The 14,807-nt window shown below is 32.6% G+C and overlaps 1 protein-coding gene and 1 long non-coding RNA gene across 4 annotated transcripts in view; both read left to right on the top strand.

Moving 5' to 3' along the window:
* The window catches only part of LOC115211937 (zinc finger SWIM domain-containing protein 8), an 82,662-nt gene extending 71,227 nt beyond the window's left edge, over positions 1–11,435 (top strand). For 2 of the 3 annotated variants that reach the window (XM_029780690.2, XM_029780691.2), the window contains 6 exons: positions 585–865; positions 2,032–2,406; positions 3,112–3,707; positions 4,643–5,012; positions 8,648–8,825; positions 10,590–11,435. In XM_029780690.2, the coding sequence (XP_029636550.1) occupies positions 585–865; positions 2,032–2,406; positions 3,112–3,707; positions 4,643–5,012; positions 8,648–8,825; positions 10,590–10,833 (2,044 nt within the window). In that variant the 3' untranslated portion in view covers positions 10,834–11,435. The remainder of the gene's footprint in view (positions 1–584; positions 866–2,031; positions 2,407–3,111; positions 3,708–4,642; positions 5,013–8,647; positions 8,826–10,589) is intronic. The other variant, XM_036503346.1, reaches the window with a different exon arrangement.
* Positions 11,436–12,187: 752 nt separating this feature from the next.
* Positions 12,188–13,777, top strand: LOC118763643. The gene is made up of 2 exons (XR_004999407.1): positions 12,188–12,234; positions 12,470–13,777. It is a non-coding gene; the product is annotated as an uncharacterized LOC118763643 (long non-coding RNA).
* The last annotated feature ends 1,030 nt before the right edge of the window (positions 13,778–14,807 follow it).

The raw sequence follows: 14,807 nt of genomic DNA, 5'->3' as shown, positions 1-14,807 counted from the left end.
ATACACTTATAGTTGATTTTCATATTAACTGTAGCTACACATGCAACATTTTGGTTCTTTGAAAACAAATTTGTAAATAATGTCAAAATACCATAGGATTTAAGAAAATGTAGCCATAGTAAATGAGAAAATGTTGATTCTTTCACCAAGCTGTTTCGTTTCATTCAGAAACAAGGAATGTGAAGAAAGAAGTTCATGTCAGTTTATTTTCTCTAAGTCAATTTTTTGCAAATTTCTTAATCTTTTGAAGAAAATGTAATACAGTTTTTTTTTTTTTTTTTAATTAGTCAAAGAAATGAAAGAAAGAATAGAAGCAGTGCTTGAAACAAATATTAACATGTTATTTAAAGCAATTTGTTGTTACTGTTGTAATGGAGCAGTAATTATATTTGCAGAAAAAAACATATTGATGAGCATCCAGGAAATTGAATGAAAATAGTTTTTAATTGTCAGCACCATTTAAGTTACTCAGAAATTATAAGGGATGGTTCATTTTCACTAGTCATTAAATTGCTACCTTTATGTCTTCATCATATTTTATCTATATAGATGACTCAATTATTGATTTCTATCTTTTTCTTCAGATACAAAGGAAAAAGAATTATACCAACTACACCAAATCAGCCAAGTGAAGCTTCTGCTCATTTTATGTTTGAGTTGGCAAAGAATGTTTTGTTTAAAGCTGGGGGTAATAGCTCAACCTCACTTTTTACACGACCCCCAAATAACAACAATCCTACTGGACCACATCGCAACTTACATCTATGTGCTTTCCAAATTGGTCTCTATGCTCTTGGATTACACAATTGTGTATCACCCAACTGGCTGTCTCGTACCTACTCTTCTCATGTTTCTTGGATAACAGGTAATATCTTAGTCTCTACTGCTAATGATTACATGTATTGAATATTTATGTTAAATGTTTATTTTCATACAATAGTTCCAAAACAAACAAAGCAACAATGGTTTTAAAATATCATTAAAAACATTTTAAATACTAGCTGACAACCAGAAATGTCTGTCCATAAAATGCTTACCTGGAAAATTATAGCTTCTAAATCAGTGTGAGGTTGGTATCAGAGTATTGAATCATTCACACACTAACATATATGAATAATATTCTTATGGTCAACATTTACTCACTAGCGACCGCTTCTAGGCTTTGTTACTAACTCAGTTTTTAACTAAATTAGATGATGTTTACATTTTTAGACTGGTCACATCATAAGCTACATTTTCAGCTACAAAATTTGAAAATTGCTTTGGTAGAAAAAAAGAGTTTCAGTAAAATATGAGGTTAAAAACAGGAGAGTAACACCTGAAATCAACTTTCAGTCCAAACATCTTTTTTTTTTTAAGAAATCTATATTTTATTTTAGCTTATATGATAGATCTCGGTAAGAGGACTCTATTCATGTTACTTATATGCAAAAATATTTGGTAGAAAAAAGTACTGAGGTAAAAACCAGCCCCCAAAAAAAGATTAACGCCTGAAATCAAATTTGACTCCAAATATTATTCTTATTTCAAAAGGAAATTATCTTTAAATTCAACTTTTCTGATAGATCTCCACTAGAGGAATCTGATGATGCCAATTATATAAAAAAAATTTTAATTAAAAACTACTGGGGCCAAATGTGCCGAAAAAGTGGTAACACCTAAAATGAAATTCAGACCTTAAAAATTTTTCTTTTTACCTCATATGATAGACCTCAGCAAGACAAGTGTTGTGATGCTAATCTTTTCAAGTGTATGTACATATATCAAATTTGTATGTTTTTATGGTCACCTAACATTAGTAGATTTAAAATTTTACAATTTGGTTCATCTTATGTTTGTTGAATGGTACCATTGACCACATTTCATATTTTCCCAATTTGATTGTCTTCCCTATTTTGAATTAAGAGAATATCTCTACTAAAGATGTATTGAATTTGAAATCTTCTGTGAACTTCTGGTGTTATGTGTGTGTGTTTATATCATAATGAAATATTTTGTTTTGAATATATTTTTCTGTTTTTGTTTCAACAGGTCAAGCAATGGAGATTGGGAGTGCTGCAATCAATATTCTTATTGATACTTGGGAAGGTCACCTTACCCCACCTGAAGTTGCATCTCTTGCTGACCGTGCTTCAAGAGGTCGAGATCCCAACATGGTAAAGGCAGCATCTGAACTGTCTCTCTCTTCTTTACCCCATGCTCATGCTTTAAATCCCATTGAAGTGCAACGTGCCTTGCTTCAATGCAAGGAACATAGCAAAGAGATGCTGGAGAAAGCTTGTCTTGCTGTTGAAAGTGCTGCTAAAGGCGGTGGTGTTTACCCTGAAGTTTTGTTTGAAGTGGCACGACATTGGGACAAGATGGCTGAAGAGTCTGCTCACCTTAGTAATAATGGAAGTGCACAAGGTAGATATGCTAATTGCTTTGGTTTTTTTTTTATTTATTTATTTTTCTAATGCTTTTTTTTGTTTTAATTTTACTTACAATGTGGTTAATTATTAGTATTAAAAGCTACAACAATACAGTTAAAAATAAATAAGAAGAACAATGTATACCTTTATCTTATTTATTTCATTATTTTGACCATGACAAACCCAAGACCTGAGTAAGGAAAGTGGAACAGTGTTCTGATATGTGCAGTTAGTTAGAGTAGAGGAACATTGTAACATTTACAGATCAATAGTTAGATCAACCAGTGAGCATCATGCAAATCTTGTCAGTTGTTGAATGAAGGTGACCTTTCTGATTTTCATTATGTTCTGTAATAATGTGAACCTCTTGTCTAACTAATCTTTCAAACTAATTTCAAGTTGAAGCACTGGTACAGTTATGGACCTTAAATTTTTTTTTTAACATTTAGCTAGTCCTTTTCATATTGTTTACATAATCTGCACTAGGTATCATGAAGTCATTTTTATTCTACTGCAAGAAAAGACTCTGTATTGTCTTGTTGTAATACTTTTAAGTTCAAAGAATATAAACAACTAAGTAGCTCTAATTCTCATAGCTTTTAGTTTGTGTTATAAATGTTAAGTTGCATTTGATGTTTTTATAGTTAATTATATTTTAGTATTAACTTTTGTATATTAAAATGTATATTTCTTTCTTCAGGAGATTTGTCTGTGGCTTTGGAAGCTTCCCATTCTCAAGATGAAGATAGCAACCGGCCATTGATGGTGGATTGTGTAGGAGACCAGATAAATCCTTCATCTAACACCTCTTCTGCTCTTCCTATGATTACTTACAACCAACAGCCTTCTCACACATCTACTAATTCACAGGTCTCCACCCAAGGAACTCCTCCACCACCACCGCAAATTATCTTGCATTCCTCTAACCATATGAACCATCCTGGACCAATGGTGATTCCATACACACTTCCTGGGCCTGCCCAAAATGGCCAGATGCCCCACCACCCAACCACCTATGTGCCAACATACAGTATCTTCAATCACCACCACCATCATCAGTACCCTCCACCACCACCACCTCCCCCACAGACTACTCACATTCCACTCCATAATAATTTGCACCACCCTGGAGCCTATATTACAACTTATTCTTATCAGAACCAGTCACCATTTCCTGTTGGTAACCTTCAGAACATTCAGAATGTTCATCAAAATACTGCACAGATCTTCTCCAATGGAACTAATATCCGACATCTAGGCCCCACCATGCAAATCTATCCAAACCCAAACTGTCAAGTAAGTATGATAGATTCTACAGTCATATTAATATATAACTAAATGTTGTTTATTTTTAAATAATTAGCTTAATTAAACTTATGGCAACGATGCAAGAAACAATCTATAGACAATAACAATTTTGGTTAAGTGTTATTATAAGTTATACTGTACATATCATTGTACAATGTTTTGTTGAAAGGGAAGGAATAATAATCAAAACATAGTGTCCAATGTGCTAACAGTTTTTCTTTTCCTTTATTTTTTTATGCTAGTGATTTTTAACTATATTTAGAAGCCAGCATAATGATTAATTTTAGAGTAACAGTAATTACCTTTCAAAGTTTTAAATATTGGAAAAAATAAGAAAATTGCTCAGTATTTTATTGTGAAGCCACTGTTAAAAAACTCTCTGCTTTTGACTATTTAAATTATTGATTAAGTGAATAGGGTTCAAGTTCTTAATTTCAAAGATTAAAAGCCTAACACTGTCACTCCTATTCTCTCTAGTTTTTGAATTAGAAGAGGATATCTAACCTTCTGTAAAAACTTTTTAAATATCTTGATGTGAAAAAATAATTGGTTTGATTTTAGCATAAAAAAGGGCGTGAAGTCATCAAAAATGAAACTGCTAACTTAGGCCTTATTTATCGTTCTTTTGTCTTTTAGATATAAATTAATTTCTCCTTTGGACACATTTTGAATATTATTACTTTGTTGCAGATATTAACAGTTATACTTGTAGTTATAGCTTATAATATGAAAATCTAAAATGTGAACTAACTATGAATGTGCATAAAAAATTGTTTCTCTAATTATATATATATATATATATATATATATATATATATATATATATATATATATTTCAAACTGTAATTTTACCAAGTTGACTTTGTGATGCACTTTTTATGGGTATTATTTTTATGTTGTATTTGAATTTTATTTTATAATAGCTTGGGTCACTTCAGCCAGTGCATGGTGGCAACACAGCAACAGCAACTGCAGGAAATAATGTTCAACATGTGGACCAACCTCCTGTGTTTACACCATGCCAGCCTACCTCCTCAAACTGTGTTCCTGGCCAGCAGCAAGGCCCACTTTGTGTTGGCCAGCAACAGCAGCAGCCTGTTGGACAGTCCAATATTCAAACCCCTTCTGCTATTAATAATCAGACACAAATGAACTACCTGATGGCTGCCTATAGAGTTGGCATGCTAGCTATGGAGACACTTGGTCGGAATGATCGTCCACATATGAAATATGCTCGCAACCCTCCCTATGGTGAGGATGTCAAAAGACTCCTTGGAGTTGCCATCAAATTAGGCAAGTAAAATTTTTTGTCATTATGAAAGAAGAAAACTATTTGGTTTGTTATATTTTCTTCAATATTCTAATTGATATAATTTTGCTTAAATGGAAACTTCAGTAATTTTTCATAGATTCTTAATTCTATTTTTAACTACAAAAGTTATCAAAAATTTGTTTGATGCAAACTTTAAAAAGACAAATCAATGTTTTTGTCTCCTTTTAAATTTCAGTCAGATATTAAAAATGTGACATAACTATTAGATGCGAATTCGTTAACTACTTTTGGAGTGAACCTGATGTATTGAATGATTTCTGTAGCTGTTACTTGAATGATAGACATTTTTGAATAGGAGTATGATGTCCTGATATTTATCCTAGCTTTCATGTTGTTAAGTTGTTGAGAGGTATCTCTTTGTGTAGAAATAGCAATATATGACAAGTTTTGGTCATGAGGGAAATTTGAACTCAGTACTTGCAAGCTATCTATATTTTCAGTTATGTTCTGACTGTTATTTCTCAATGAGAGCTGTATTATCTTGTGGTACCTATTTATAAAATAGGTGATTAGATTGATTTGGACTTTACCCGAGATTCATTGTGATACTAGTGATGGGTTATAAACTAGAGATCATTTGATTAAGAGCTTGACATTTTTTCATTTTGCTAGTTATGATTTACAGAGTAGTGATATATTGTTGGTTTTTCTGAAACCCGTGGCCTTCTACATGGGATGGATCCAGCCTATGTATGCATACCTTCCCTTCTTGGGACACAAAACTCTACTTGTGAAGACCTGTTGAGGCAAGTGAAGATCAGAATCGAAATCGATCAATGGAAATTGCAGATGTGTTACCTGTGCCGGTGGCATGTAAGAGAACCATCCGTTTGCGACCGTTGCCAGCGCCGCCCCGACTGGCCTCGTGCCGGTGGCACGCAAAAAGCACCATCCGTTCGTGTCCGTTGCCAGCCTCGCCTGGCCCCCGTGCCGGTGGCACATAAAAAGCACCATCCGTTCGTGGCGGTTTGCCAGCTCTGTCTGGCACCTGTGCGGGTGGCACTTAAAAAGCACCCACTACACTCACGGAGTGGTTGGCGTTAGGAAGGGCATCCAGCCGTAGAAACACTGCCAGATCTGACTGGGCCTGATGAAGCCTTCTAAACAATGATGATGATGATGTATGACTAAACCTTTCTGAACAAGAAAACTACAACAAAAATATTATCTGATATATAGATAGAACATCTAACCAAGAAGCTTATCTGGTTTATTAATGGTATGTGCATATATATCTGTGAATGTTTACAACCTATATTGAGCTATGACTACAAATGGTGACATCACAATTTGCAGCTCAGTTACTAACAATGATGTCACTGTTTGGTTGGACAGTGATATCTGTTGACACTTCTTGTCAAGAAACTGGTTGCTAGTTCTGTGCTTTCGGTTTCATCTGGTATATAAAAAAAATTTCTACTAAAAAAACTGGTTACAGTTAGGGAAAAGATCATCTGGCTGTAAAAATCCTGCCTTAATGTCTAAGTTATTCTTACATGAAATAAGAGACATTGAAATGAACAAATGTTAAAAGCAAGAAATATTTTGAAATTTATCTTTATAACTTAACTAGCAGTATCGCCCGGCGTTGCTCGGGTTTGTAAGGGAAATAACTATATAAGCATTTTTAGAGAGTTATAGCCAAAAAATAGCAAAAAATGCATTAAAAATGGAAAAAATATGATGGTAAATTTTTTTTTAAATCGTTGACTCATCGTAGACATTTTTAGAGAGTTACTTCCCTTATATAATAGCGAAAAAATGCATTAAAATGGAAAAAAAACGATGGTAAATTTTTTTTTAAATCGTAGACTCATGTAGACGCTTTCTTAACCATTTCTGTTTTGGTGTCTTCAAGCCATGAAGTCGTTGTTCTAAAAGAACACTGGTCTCCTTGACAATGCATTACGACGTTGATTTCCTTACACTCCCTTCCCCACAGGTGCAGGTGTGAGCGTGGACGCCAACTCCGCCGCCATCGACACACGAAAAATTATGCATTAAAATGGAATAAAAAATGATGTTAAATTATTTTTAAAATCGTAGACTCATCGTAGACGCGCGCTAATATTCAGACGGGCTCGATATGAATCACGACTATAAGCTACCCGAATTTGGTTAAACTGTACCGCAAAATGTGGGAGTAGTTAGGAATCTAAATCGAAGGGGACAGACACTCACACAACTACAGTTTTATATATATAGATATACATAGCGCAGTAGTGGTGAGATATGACAGCAAAGAAAAGCATACATTCACTCTCTGCATGCAATTAGACTCGGAAAGTTCGTGAGGAACCCATTGACCCAATTTGCTGACTTTTCCGATAGCACACAGGTGTCAATGAATGGTTGAATGACCAAATCCAAGCTTCTCTGCTAGTTCCTCAACAGTTACGATGATATTTTGTTCCACCAGGGTTTTCAGGATGTCCTTGTCGAGTTCTACAGATCTTTCAGGATGAGGCTCGTCTTCTAGGCTGTAGTTTATGGCTCGGGATTTCTGGAACCACCATTGACACTGCCTTACGCTTATTGTCCAATCCCCATATACTGCATTAATATTTCTTGTACTTTGCACACATTTATATTCTGTTATTCTTTTATATGTTTCAGCCTTGAGGTTGTGGCCATGCTGGATCATGTGTGTGTGTGTGTGTGTGTGTGTGTGTGTGTGTCTGTCTGTCTGTCTGTCTGTAAGTATATATGTATATGTATGTGTGTGAACAATAATATTTTCAACATATGTGTTGCAAATGTATCTGATTGTTCTCAAGCTTCAATACTGTGTGTGTGTGTATGTGTGTGTGTATGTATGTATATGTATGTATATGTATGTATATGTATGTATGTATGTATGTGTGTGTGTATGTGTGTGTGTATGTGTGTGTGTGTATGTATGTATGTATGTATGTATGAGTGTATGTTTACTTTATTACTAATTACTCTCTTCCAAGAACATTTTCACTCACTCTTAGCTCCCCATACATTTTACTCATGTATCTATCAGCGTCATAGACAGAATACTTTCACTTTAGTCTTCCTCAAATCACTCTGTCGCTATTTACTTTCATTTTATTCGTTGCCCACTGTGTGTGTGCGTTTGCGTGTGGTGTAAACCAGACTAAGAAAAGCATTTGACACACACACCAGAATGTGAGTTTTCTGTAAATTTTGCTTAATTGGAGTTTAAATTTTAAAAACTGGACCTGGCATGACGCGATGCATTGTACTCTCAAAAATGCTAGGTAAATTGTAATTGAAGAAATCCTATATTGTAGATTTCTATAACTCCCAAAGGGAGGCAGATAAAATCTGCCTTTTATAATAAGAGATATCATTGCTTTGTTGTATTGAAAACTAAAAACAAAGAAAAAAATTAACTTCATTTTGCTCTTTATTTTTTTTTTATGTTTTTAGCAAACATTAATTATTTGAGAAGACTTAGATGGATAGTTATTTGTTAAATTAAAAGTTAAGTCACCAAAATAAGACATGATTAAACAGCATTTAACCTTGGTGGCCTTATAGAATTTATATATTTATTATCCATTGTAACTAAAATCTACCTGTAATTAAACATTTTTATTCATAGGAAGCAGTTATTTGCAGCAGTTTTGTGCCAGTGCTGTTAACGCTGTAGTCAGTCCATTCGTTCTCTACGACATTGCCTGGGAAGCTGCGCACTATCTGGCTCATAACAACCAGACTCCAGTGCACAACTGCCTGCGCTCAAACTTCCTCAACCCACTGGTGCAGAAGTGTATACAGATGTAAGTATAATAGCTGTATGACCTAACACTTATATGACTTAATGATAGTTTTTAACATTGACCTAGATATATTAAAAGATATGATGAAATTCATTATTAACCTAGAGTTTATACATTTAAGAGAACAGAAGAAATATGTCAACCCTATGCTTATCTAATGTTATTTTTACTTTGTTAAACTTTTGTAAAATTCATCGTACTCTATATATATATATTATACATCAAAACCACAAATCCAAGTAAACAGTACCTTAGAATATGTAATTTAAAATTATCTTAGAATAAGAAATTGAATTATGTTTCCAGCAAGAGTTTTACAAAAGCATCAAAGGATTAGTTAGTAAATATATTTTACATCACGACTTTTGAACATTAGTGCTGTGTTGGTTATAGTTTCCAATGGACCAGTTACTTAGTTCACTGCGTTCCTGACAGTGAGAGTCATCATCATCATCAAGGGAATATCTATAATTCAATATAGAAAAAATAATTCAAAGAACTTCATTCATAAAGCATTGGTTTCTCATTGATATTTATATTTTTCGCCAAAAGATATATATCATCATCATCATACATCTGTTTTCCATCCTGGTTTGGATTGGACAGTTTGACAGGTGCTGCACCAAACTCTGTTGTCTGCTTTGGCATAGTTTCTATGGCTGGATGCCCTTCCTAATGCTAACCTCTTTATGGAGCATACAGGGTGCATTTTTCATGCCAAAACCCATTCATGTATATATAGTGGACTTTTGTGCAGTTTCTATCTACCAAATTCAACTTGCAGGAATAAGCAACCCTCTTGCCTAAGATGGTATACAGTGAGATCATACCCAGTGTCATGTGGTTGTGAATGTGTACTTGAATATTATATTAAAATAGATGGTAGAAGACCTGAATTTTAAAAATCCAGAGAAACTGCTTTTAAAAGGCTACAAATGAATTAACAGAAAAATAAAATTTTGGAGTGGGACTGTATTTAGTTGAGAACCAAGATCCAATGAAATGTAAATCAAACCGAATAACTTCTATGTTTAACCATGGTTTATGGTGTTTCAGAAAAGTGTACTGTTGCTTCTTTTTATCTACTGCTTGTTTTCATGTAACATAATTCCTAATCAATATAATGGAGTTTAATTTCAATTATTTTTGTGTTAATATATGGGATATTATTTGAGAGATGCTTAAACTTTATTATGCTGTATTTTTAAAATTTATTACAAAATGGTAACTATTCTCCCATATCACCTGATATTGCCTCTGACTGGGAAAATATAATTTAACTTTTATCACCTTGTGATTCATTCAAAGAGAATTTTCTTATCCCTGATAAGTGACATACTTTCAGCCTTCGTATGGAATATGGTTTGCAAAGTGTATTATTACTAATATTGTTATCACACTCTGTTGTTGAGATTCTGTTGAATGTTGTTTTATTTATGTTAAGATTGTGGTTATTAGCAAATATCCTTGAAGCAATAGGGGTTTTTACATCTTTTAAAACTACTTGTGAAGGTTAGATAATTGGTGAATAATCTTTTTTAGTTATTTTGTCTAAATGATATTTCTATTTTACCTCTTAAGTATAAAAGTTTGCAAACCAACTCAATATGTAAATTAACTCAAGTCAATAAGTAACATATTTAAAATATTAGTACTTTTAAAAAATTTTTTAAATTTTTGAATAGTTTAAATATATTAAATTTAAAATTTGTTTCACACTATGCATTCTATCTTTAATTTCTTTTTTCCTTTTCTTTTTTATAGGTTCATGCATTGTGCGCATCATCGCATTCATCATATAACATCACCTGAATATGATGATTTTGTCAGCATCATCTGTACTGCACAGAAAGCATTCTGCATGTCCCCTGGGGGCCCTGTGCAGTTCAATGAGCTGCTCCAAAGTCTACGCCGCTCCAAGTCATGCCGCAAAGAACTCTGGCAGAAAATTGTCAATGGACTCACACGGGGAGCATGTAATGTCACCAGCTCTAAAATTTCTCTATAAGCAAAAAGATACTCTGGAAATAAATATTAATGCTGGCATTTGTTTGAGATGTCATCTTCTAAATTGCAGGCTGCAGTGTTAAATTCACTATAATAAGTAACATCACAACTCATAATTTTTTCTAGTAGACATTAGTGAAAACACTTGCAATTAAAAGTTTACTTATTTGCCTTTAGTCCCAAGTAGGTAAGCAGATGTCTGTAAATGCAAGCATTGATAGCTTCAATTATTCAGGAATCATGCATTCACTCAATGAAGAAAATGTGATCTGCTGGAAATACATACCTAGGAATGTGTATTGTCACAATTAGTATAGTAAGCTAAATATAAGTCCTTGAATATTATAAAATATTATAAAAGCAGTGGTTTGTTTTTCTTGTTCTCACCTCCGTTTGTATTGACCCTAATCTTTCTGTTGTTGCTACTTGTCTAACAAGTAGAAGTTACATGGCTATTATTGGCTTTTTTTGGGGGGTGGACAATAATGTCTTCCTTGCAAGACAAATTAAAAATATGTGGATTCAAAGAAGGAAATGTTTTTAAAAATTTGGACTAGAAAAATTATTTTATAAAATTTTAATTATAATTTTAATTTAACTTTTAAAAAATTTTTAGTTCAAATTTTTCAAATTTCTTTTTTAAGATGCGTATTTTGCATATTTTATTAATAATTTGTCTTACACTTTTGGAAGTTTTTCCAATATGATAGTCTTTTTTTAACCTTTAATGCGTTACATTCGTTTTATCAGTTTTTTTGTTTTATGGAAGTCTGGAAATCTCAGGAATATATATACATATATTTTTTTTTTTTGTATAGATTTTCTTTCTTTCTGGTAACACTTTTTTGTTTTTGCAGAACCTGTGGTTTGATACAGCATAATACCATTGTGGGCCACCATTATAATCTTCTGCTAAAGTTATATTCTTACATTTATCACATCATGTCAACAATCTTTAACAGATTGGACTTTGCTTCTGACTGCGGTAGTAATGCAGCTTGCATATCAATGCCACAGTTTGACAAAGCATTAAATTTGATATTATGAGTGAATGAAAGTGTATGAGTGTATATTTACCCTGTTTACCTTGAAAATGGTGCTAACTTGAGCTTCCTCCTGCTATATTGTTGTTAGTATCGATCTCTTGGCAAAATACAGGCTTCATTAGATTTGAGTGTAGTTATTCTTATAATTTCTTTCCTGCCCCTCCAAATTTTCAGATATATATGTACACACACACACCACACACACACACATACATATATATATATATATATAGATAGATAGATATATGTACTATATATATATGTACATATAAATATATATATATATATGTACATATATATGTATGTTTTTATATATATATATATATATATATATATATATATATATATACATACATGTGTATATATGTATATACACATATGAATATATATATATATCTGTACATATATGTATTTATATATATCTGTACAAATATGTATTTATATATATCTGTACATATATATGCATGTATGTACATATATATATATATATATATAATATATATATATATATATATACATACACACATGTATATGTGTATATATGTATATATGTACACATATATGTTTATATATATATATATATACACACAGATATTGAATCTGGCCTTCATTTATTCCCTGTTATTGATCAATATACCTTCATATTATTAACTAATTTATTTTTATTTATTTCATATATGTGTAGAATAAAATGTGTAATATAAACAAATGACATATATTCAACATTTGTTATGTATTGTTTGCTGCTGCTCTTGTGTTTCCTTGGAAGATGGTTGGCTGTGAAGCTATTTCAAAATGTCTATCAGGTTTTAGAGAAATATTACTCTTCATTACTAGTCTAAGTACCTTAGTGTCTATTAGTAACTTTTTCTTTTTTTACAGTAACTCCTTCCTTCTAGTAAGTTATGTACAGGAATACTTCAAGCAACTGCCCTCCAAAAAAACTGGTTGATTAGTTATCAACCTGTAGCAATGCAGTTTTAGTACTGTTCATATCTGCAGTGTCTCTGCTTTCTGCTCCTTCCTCAGAATCATATTTTACCACACTTCATGTCATACCCTTAAAGATTTCTTAACATACTTACTCCCAGCTTTATTGCCTTTCCATTTCCTTCATCGGCTGCAGAATATTGAACAGAATAGCTTACTTGTTATTTTCTCATTATTCACAACTACTGACTTCACTACTTCAATTTCTGCTTTGTACCTCTTCTTCTGCTGGTTCTTTTTCCTACATTTTTTTAATAGCATGAAATTACTTGCATATGTCCTTGTGCATATGCGCAAATACAATGGCACATTTGCATGTGCTCATATGTGACTGGCACCCCTGTCATTTCAAAGGCTGGGTTCTGTTTTTCACCTCCTCTCATTCTCTTATTTCCACAGCCACTTGTGACATTTGGTTCTTGATCATTGCAAATGACTCTATGTGGCTGGTGCAAAGTTAATAAGTTGACAAGTTGATATCTAGATAAATAAATAAAAAAACTTCTAATTTACTCCACTCTTGCTTAACCAGTCTGCCTTGAATTTTTATTTCATATGGCCCTTTGCCAACTTTTGGCTTTTGACAGTTAGCCAAAGGAGGTGAAAAGAACTGAGGTTTCCTCATAAAAATGGTTAAGTCTAAGAATATTATGAATATGTTTTTGTTTCTTGAAATGCTGGAAAAACCAGCATATTCCTAAGACCTCTCCTTTCTTTCTCTTCTTTCATTTCCTCTTTATCCTCTCTCACTTTCCTCTCTCTCTCTCTCAGTATGTTGGAGAAGTGGGATGCCAAGACTTCACATTAGTCCTTCTCTTTCATTCAGTCATCTATTTATATAAGTCTTTTTTTTTTTCAATAATGAAAATAAAATAAAATAACTTTGAAATAAAATCACTATATACCAAATATATTGGGGTTTTTTTTTGTTTTTTTTTCATTTAAAAGGAAAATAATTTCTCAAAGGAACAGAAGGTAACATATTTATTATAGGGGTGACATAGTTAATTGAGTCAACTTTATTTAGGAGATGACTGGATCCTATTATACATATAATAGTGATGAAGGCAGCGTCAATCTGAATGGGATTCAAATTCAGAACACTTTTTTTGGTTCCTCTCTTTATGACTGAAGCCATGCTGACACATTGGATTCAAAGGTTTTAGTTGATCATATTCACCACAGCTTCTTAGTAAATTGTCTGGTATTTCTTTTATTGAATAGCTAAGTCCATCTTAGCATAAAATTACATGAATTAAATAATTATTAAATATTTTTTGTTCAAGGTACCACTTTATTGACTTTACTTGCTGTGCAGTTTCTCTCTGTCAATTTCATTTACAAGCTGTAAGTAGAAGACATTTGTTCACCCATGAGATCAAAGACCACATGACTGCAAAAGCAAATGTCTTAACCACACAACTATACTTGTCTGAGAATATTGTATTTCATTATCTTCTTCAGAAGTAAAATAATAAATGACTGGGGGTTTGATAATTCTTAATTAGAATAAATTAGACTCTAGTGACATACTGTTTTCATAAACACACAAAAAAAGGCTTACCTCATGATTAATAGCAAGTATTTTTTTCTTAATAATAAACAGAGCTATATCTTAGTTAAATGCAAGAGCATATGCAAAATTTACTAAGAGGAAAAACGACTGAACTGTCAGCATATTTTACTATAAGATGATTGTTGATAAACCAAAGATGACATTTCATACTTGTCAATGCACTCATTGAGATTTTGTTTAATGTATCTATCTTTTATATTTAACCTTTTGCTTGTTTCAGTCATTGGACTGTGACCCTGCTGGGGCATTGTCTTAAAAACTTTCGCTGAACAAATTAACCTCATACTTATGTTAAGTCTAGTACTTATTTTATCAGTCTCTTATACCAAACTACTAAGTTACCGGACCTAAACAAACTAGCAC

Source organism: Octopus sinensis, linkage group LG5 (assembly GCF_006345805.1).
Source record: "Octopus sinensis linkage group LG5, ASM634580v1, whole genome shotgun sequence".
Taxonomy (NCBI): domain Eukaryota; kingdom Metazoa; phylum Mollusca; class Cephalopoda; order Octopoda; family Octopodidae; genus Octopus; species Octopus sinensis.
This window is presented reverse-complemented; position numbering and strand designations above follow the sequence as displayed.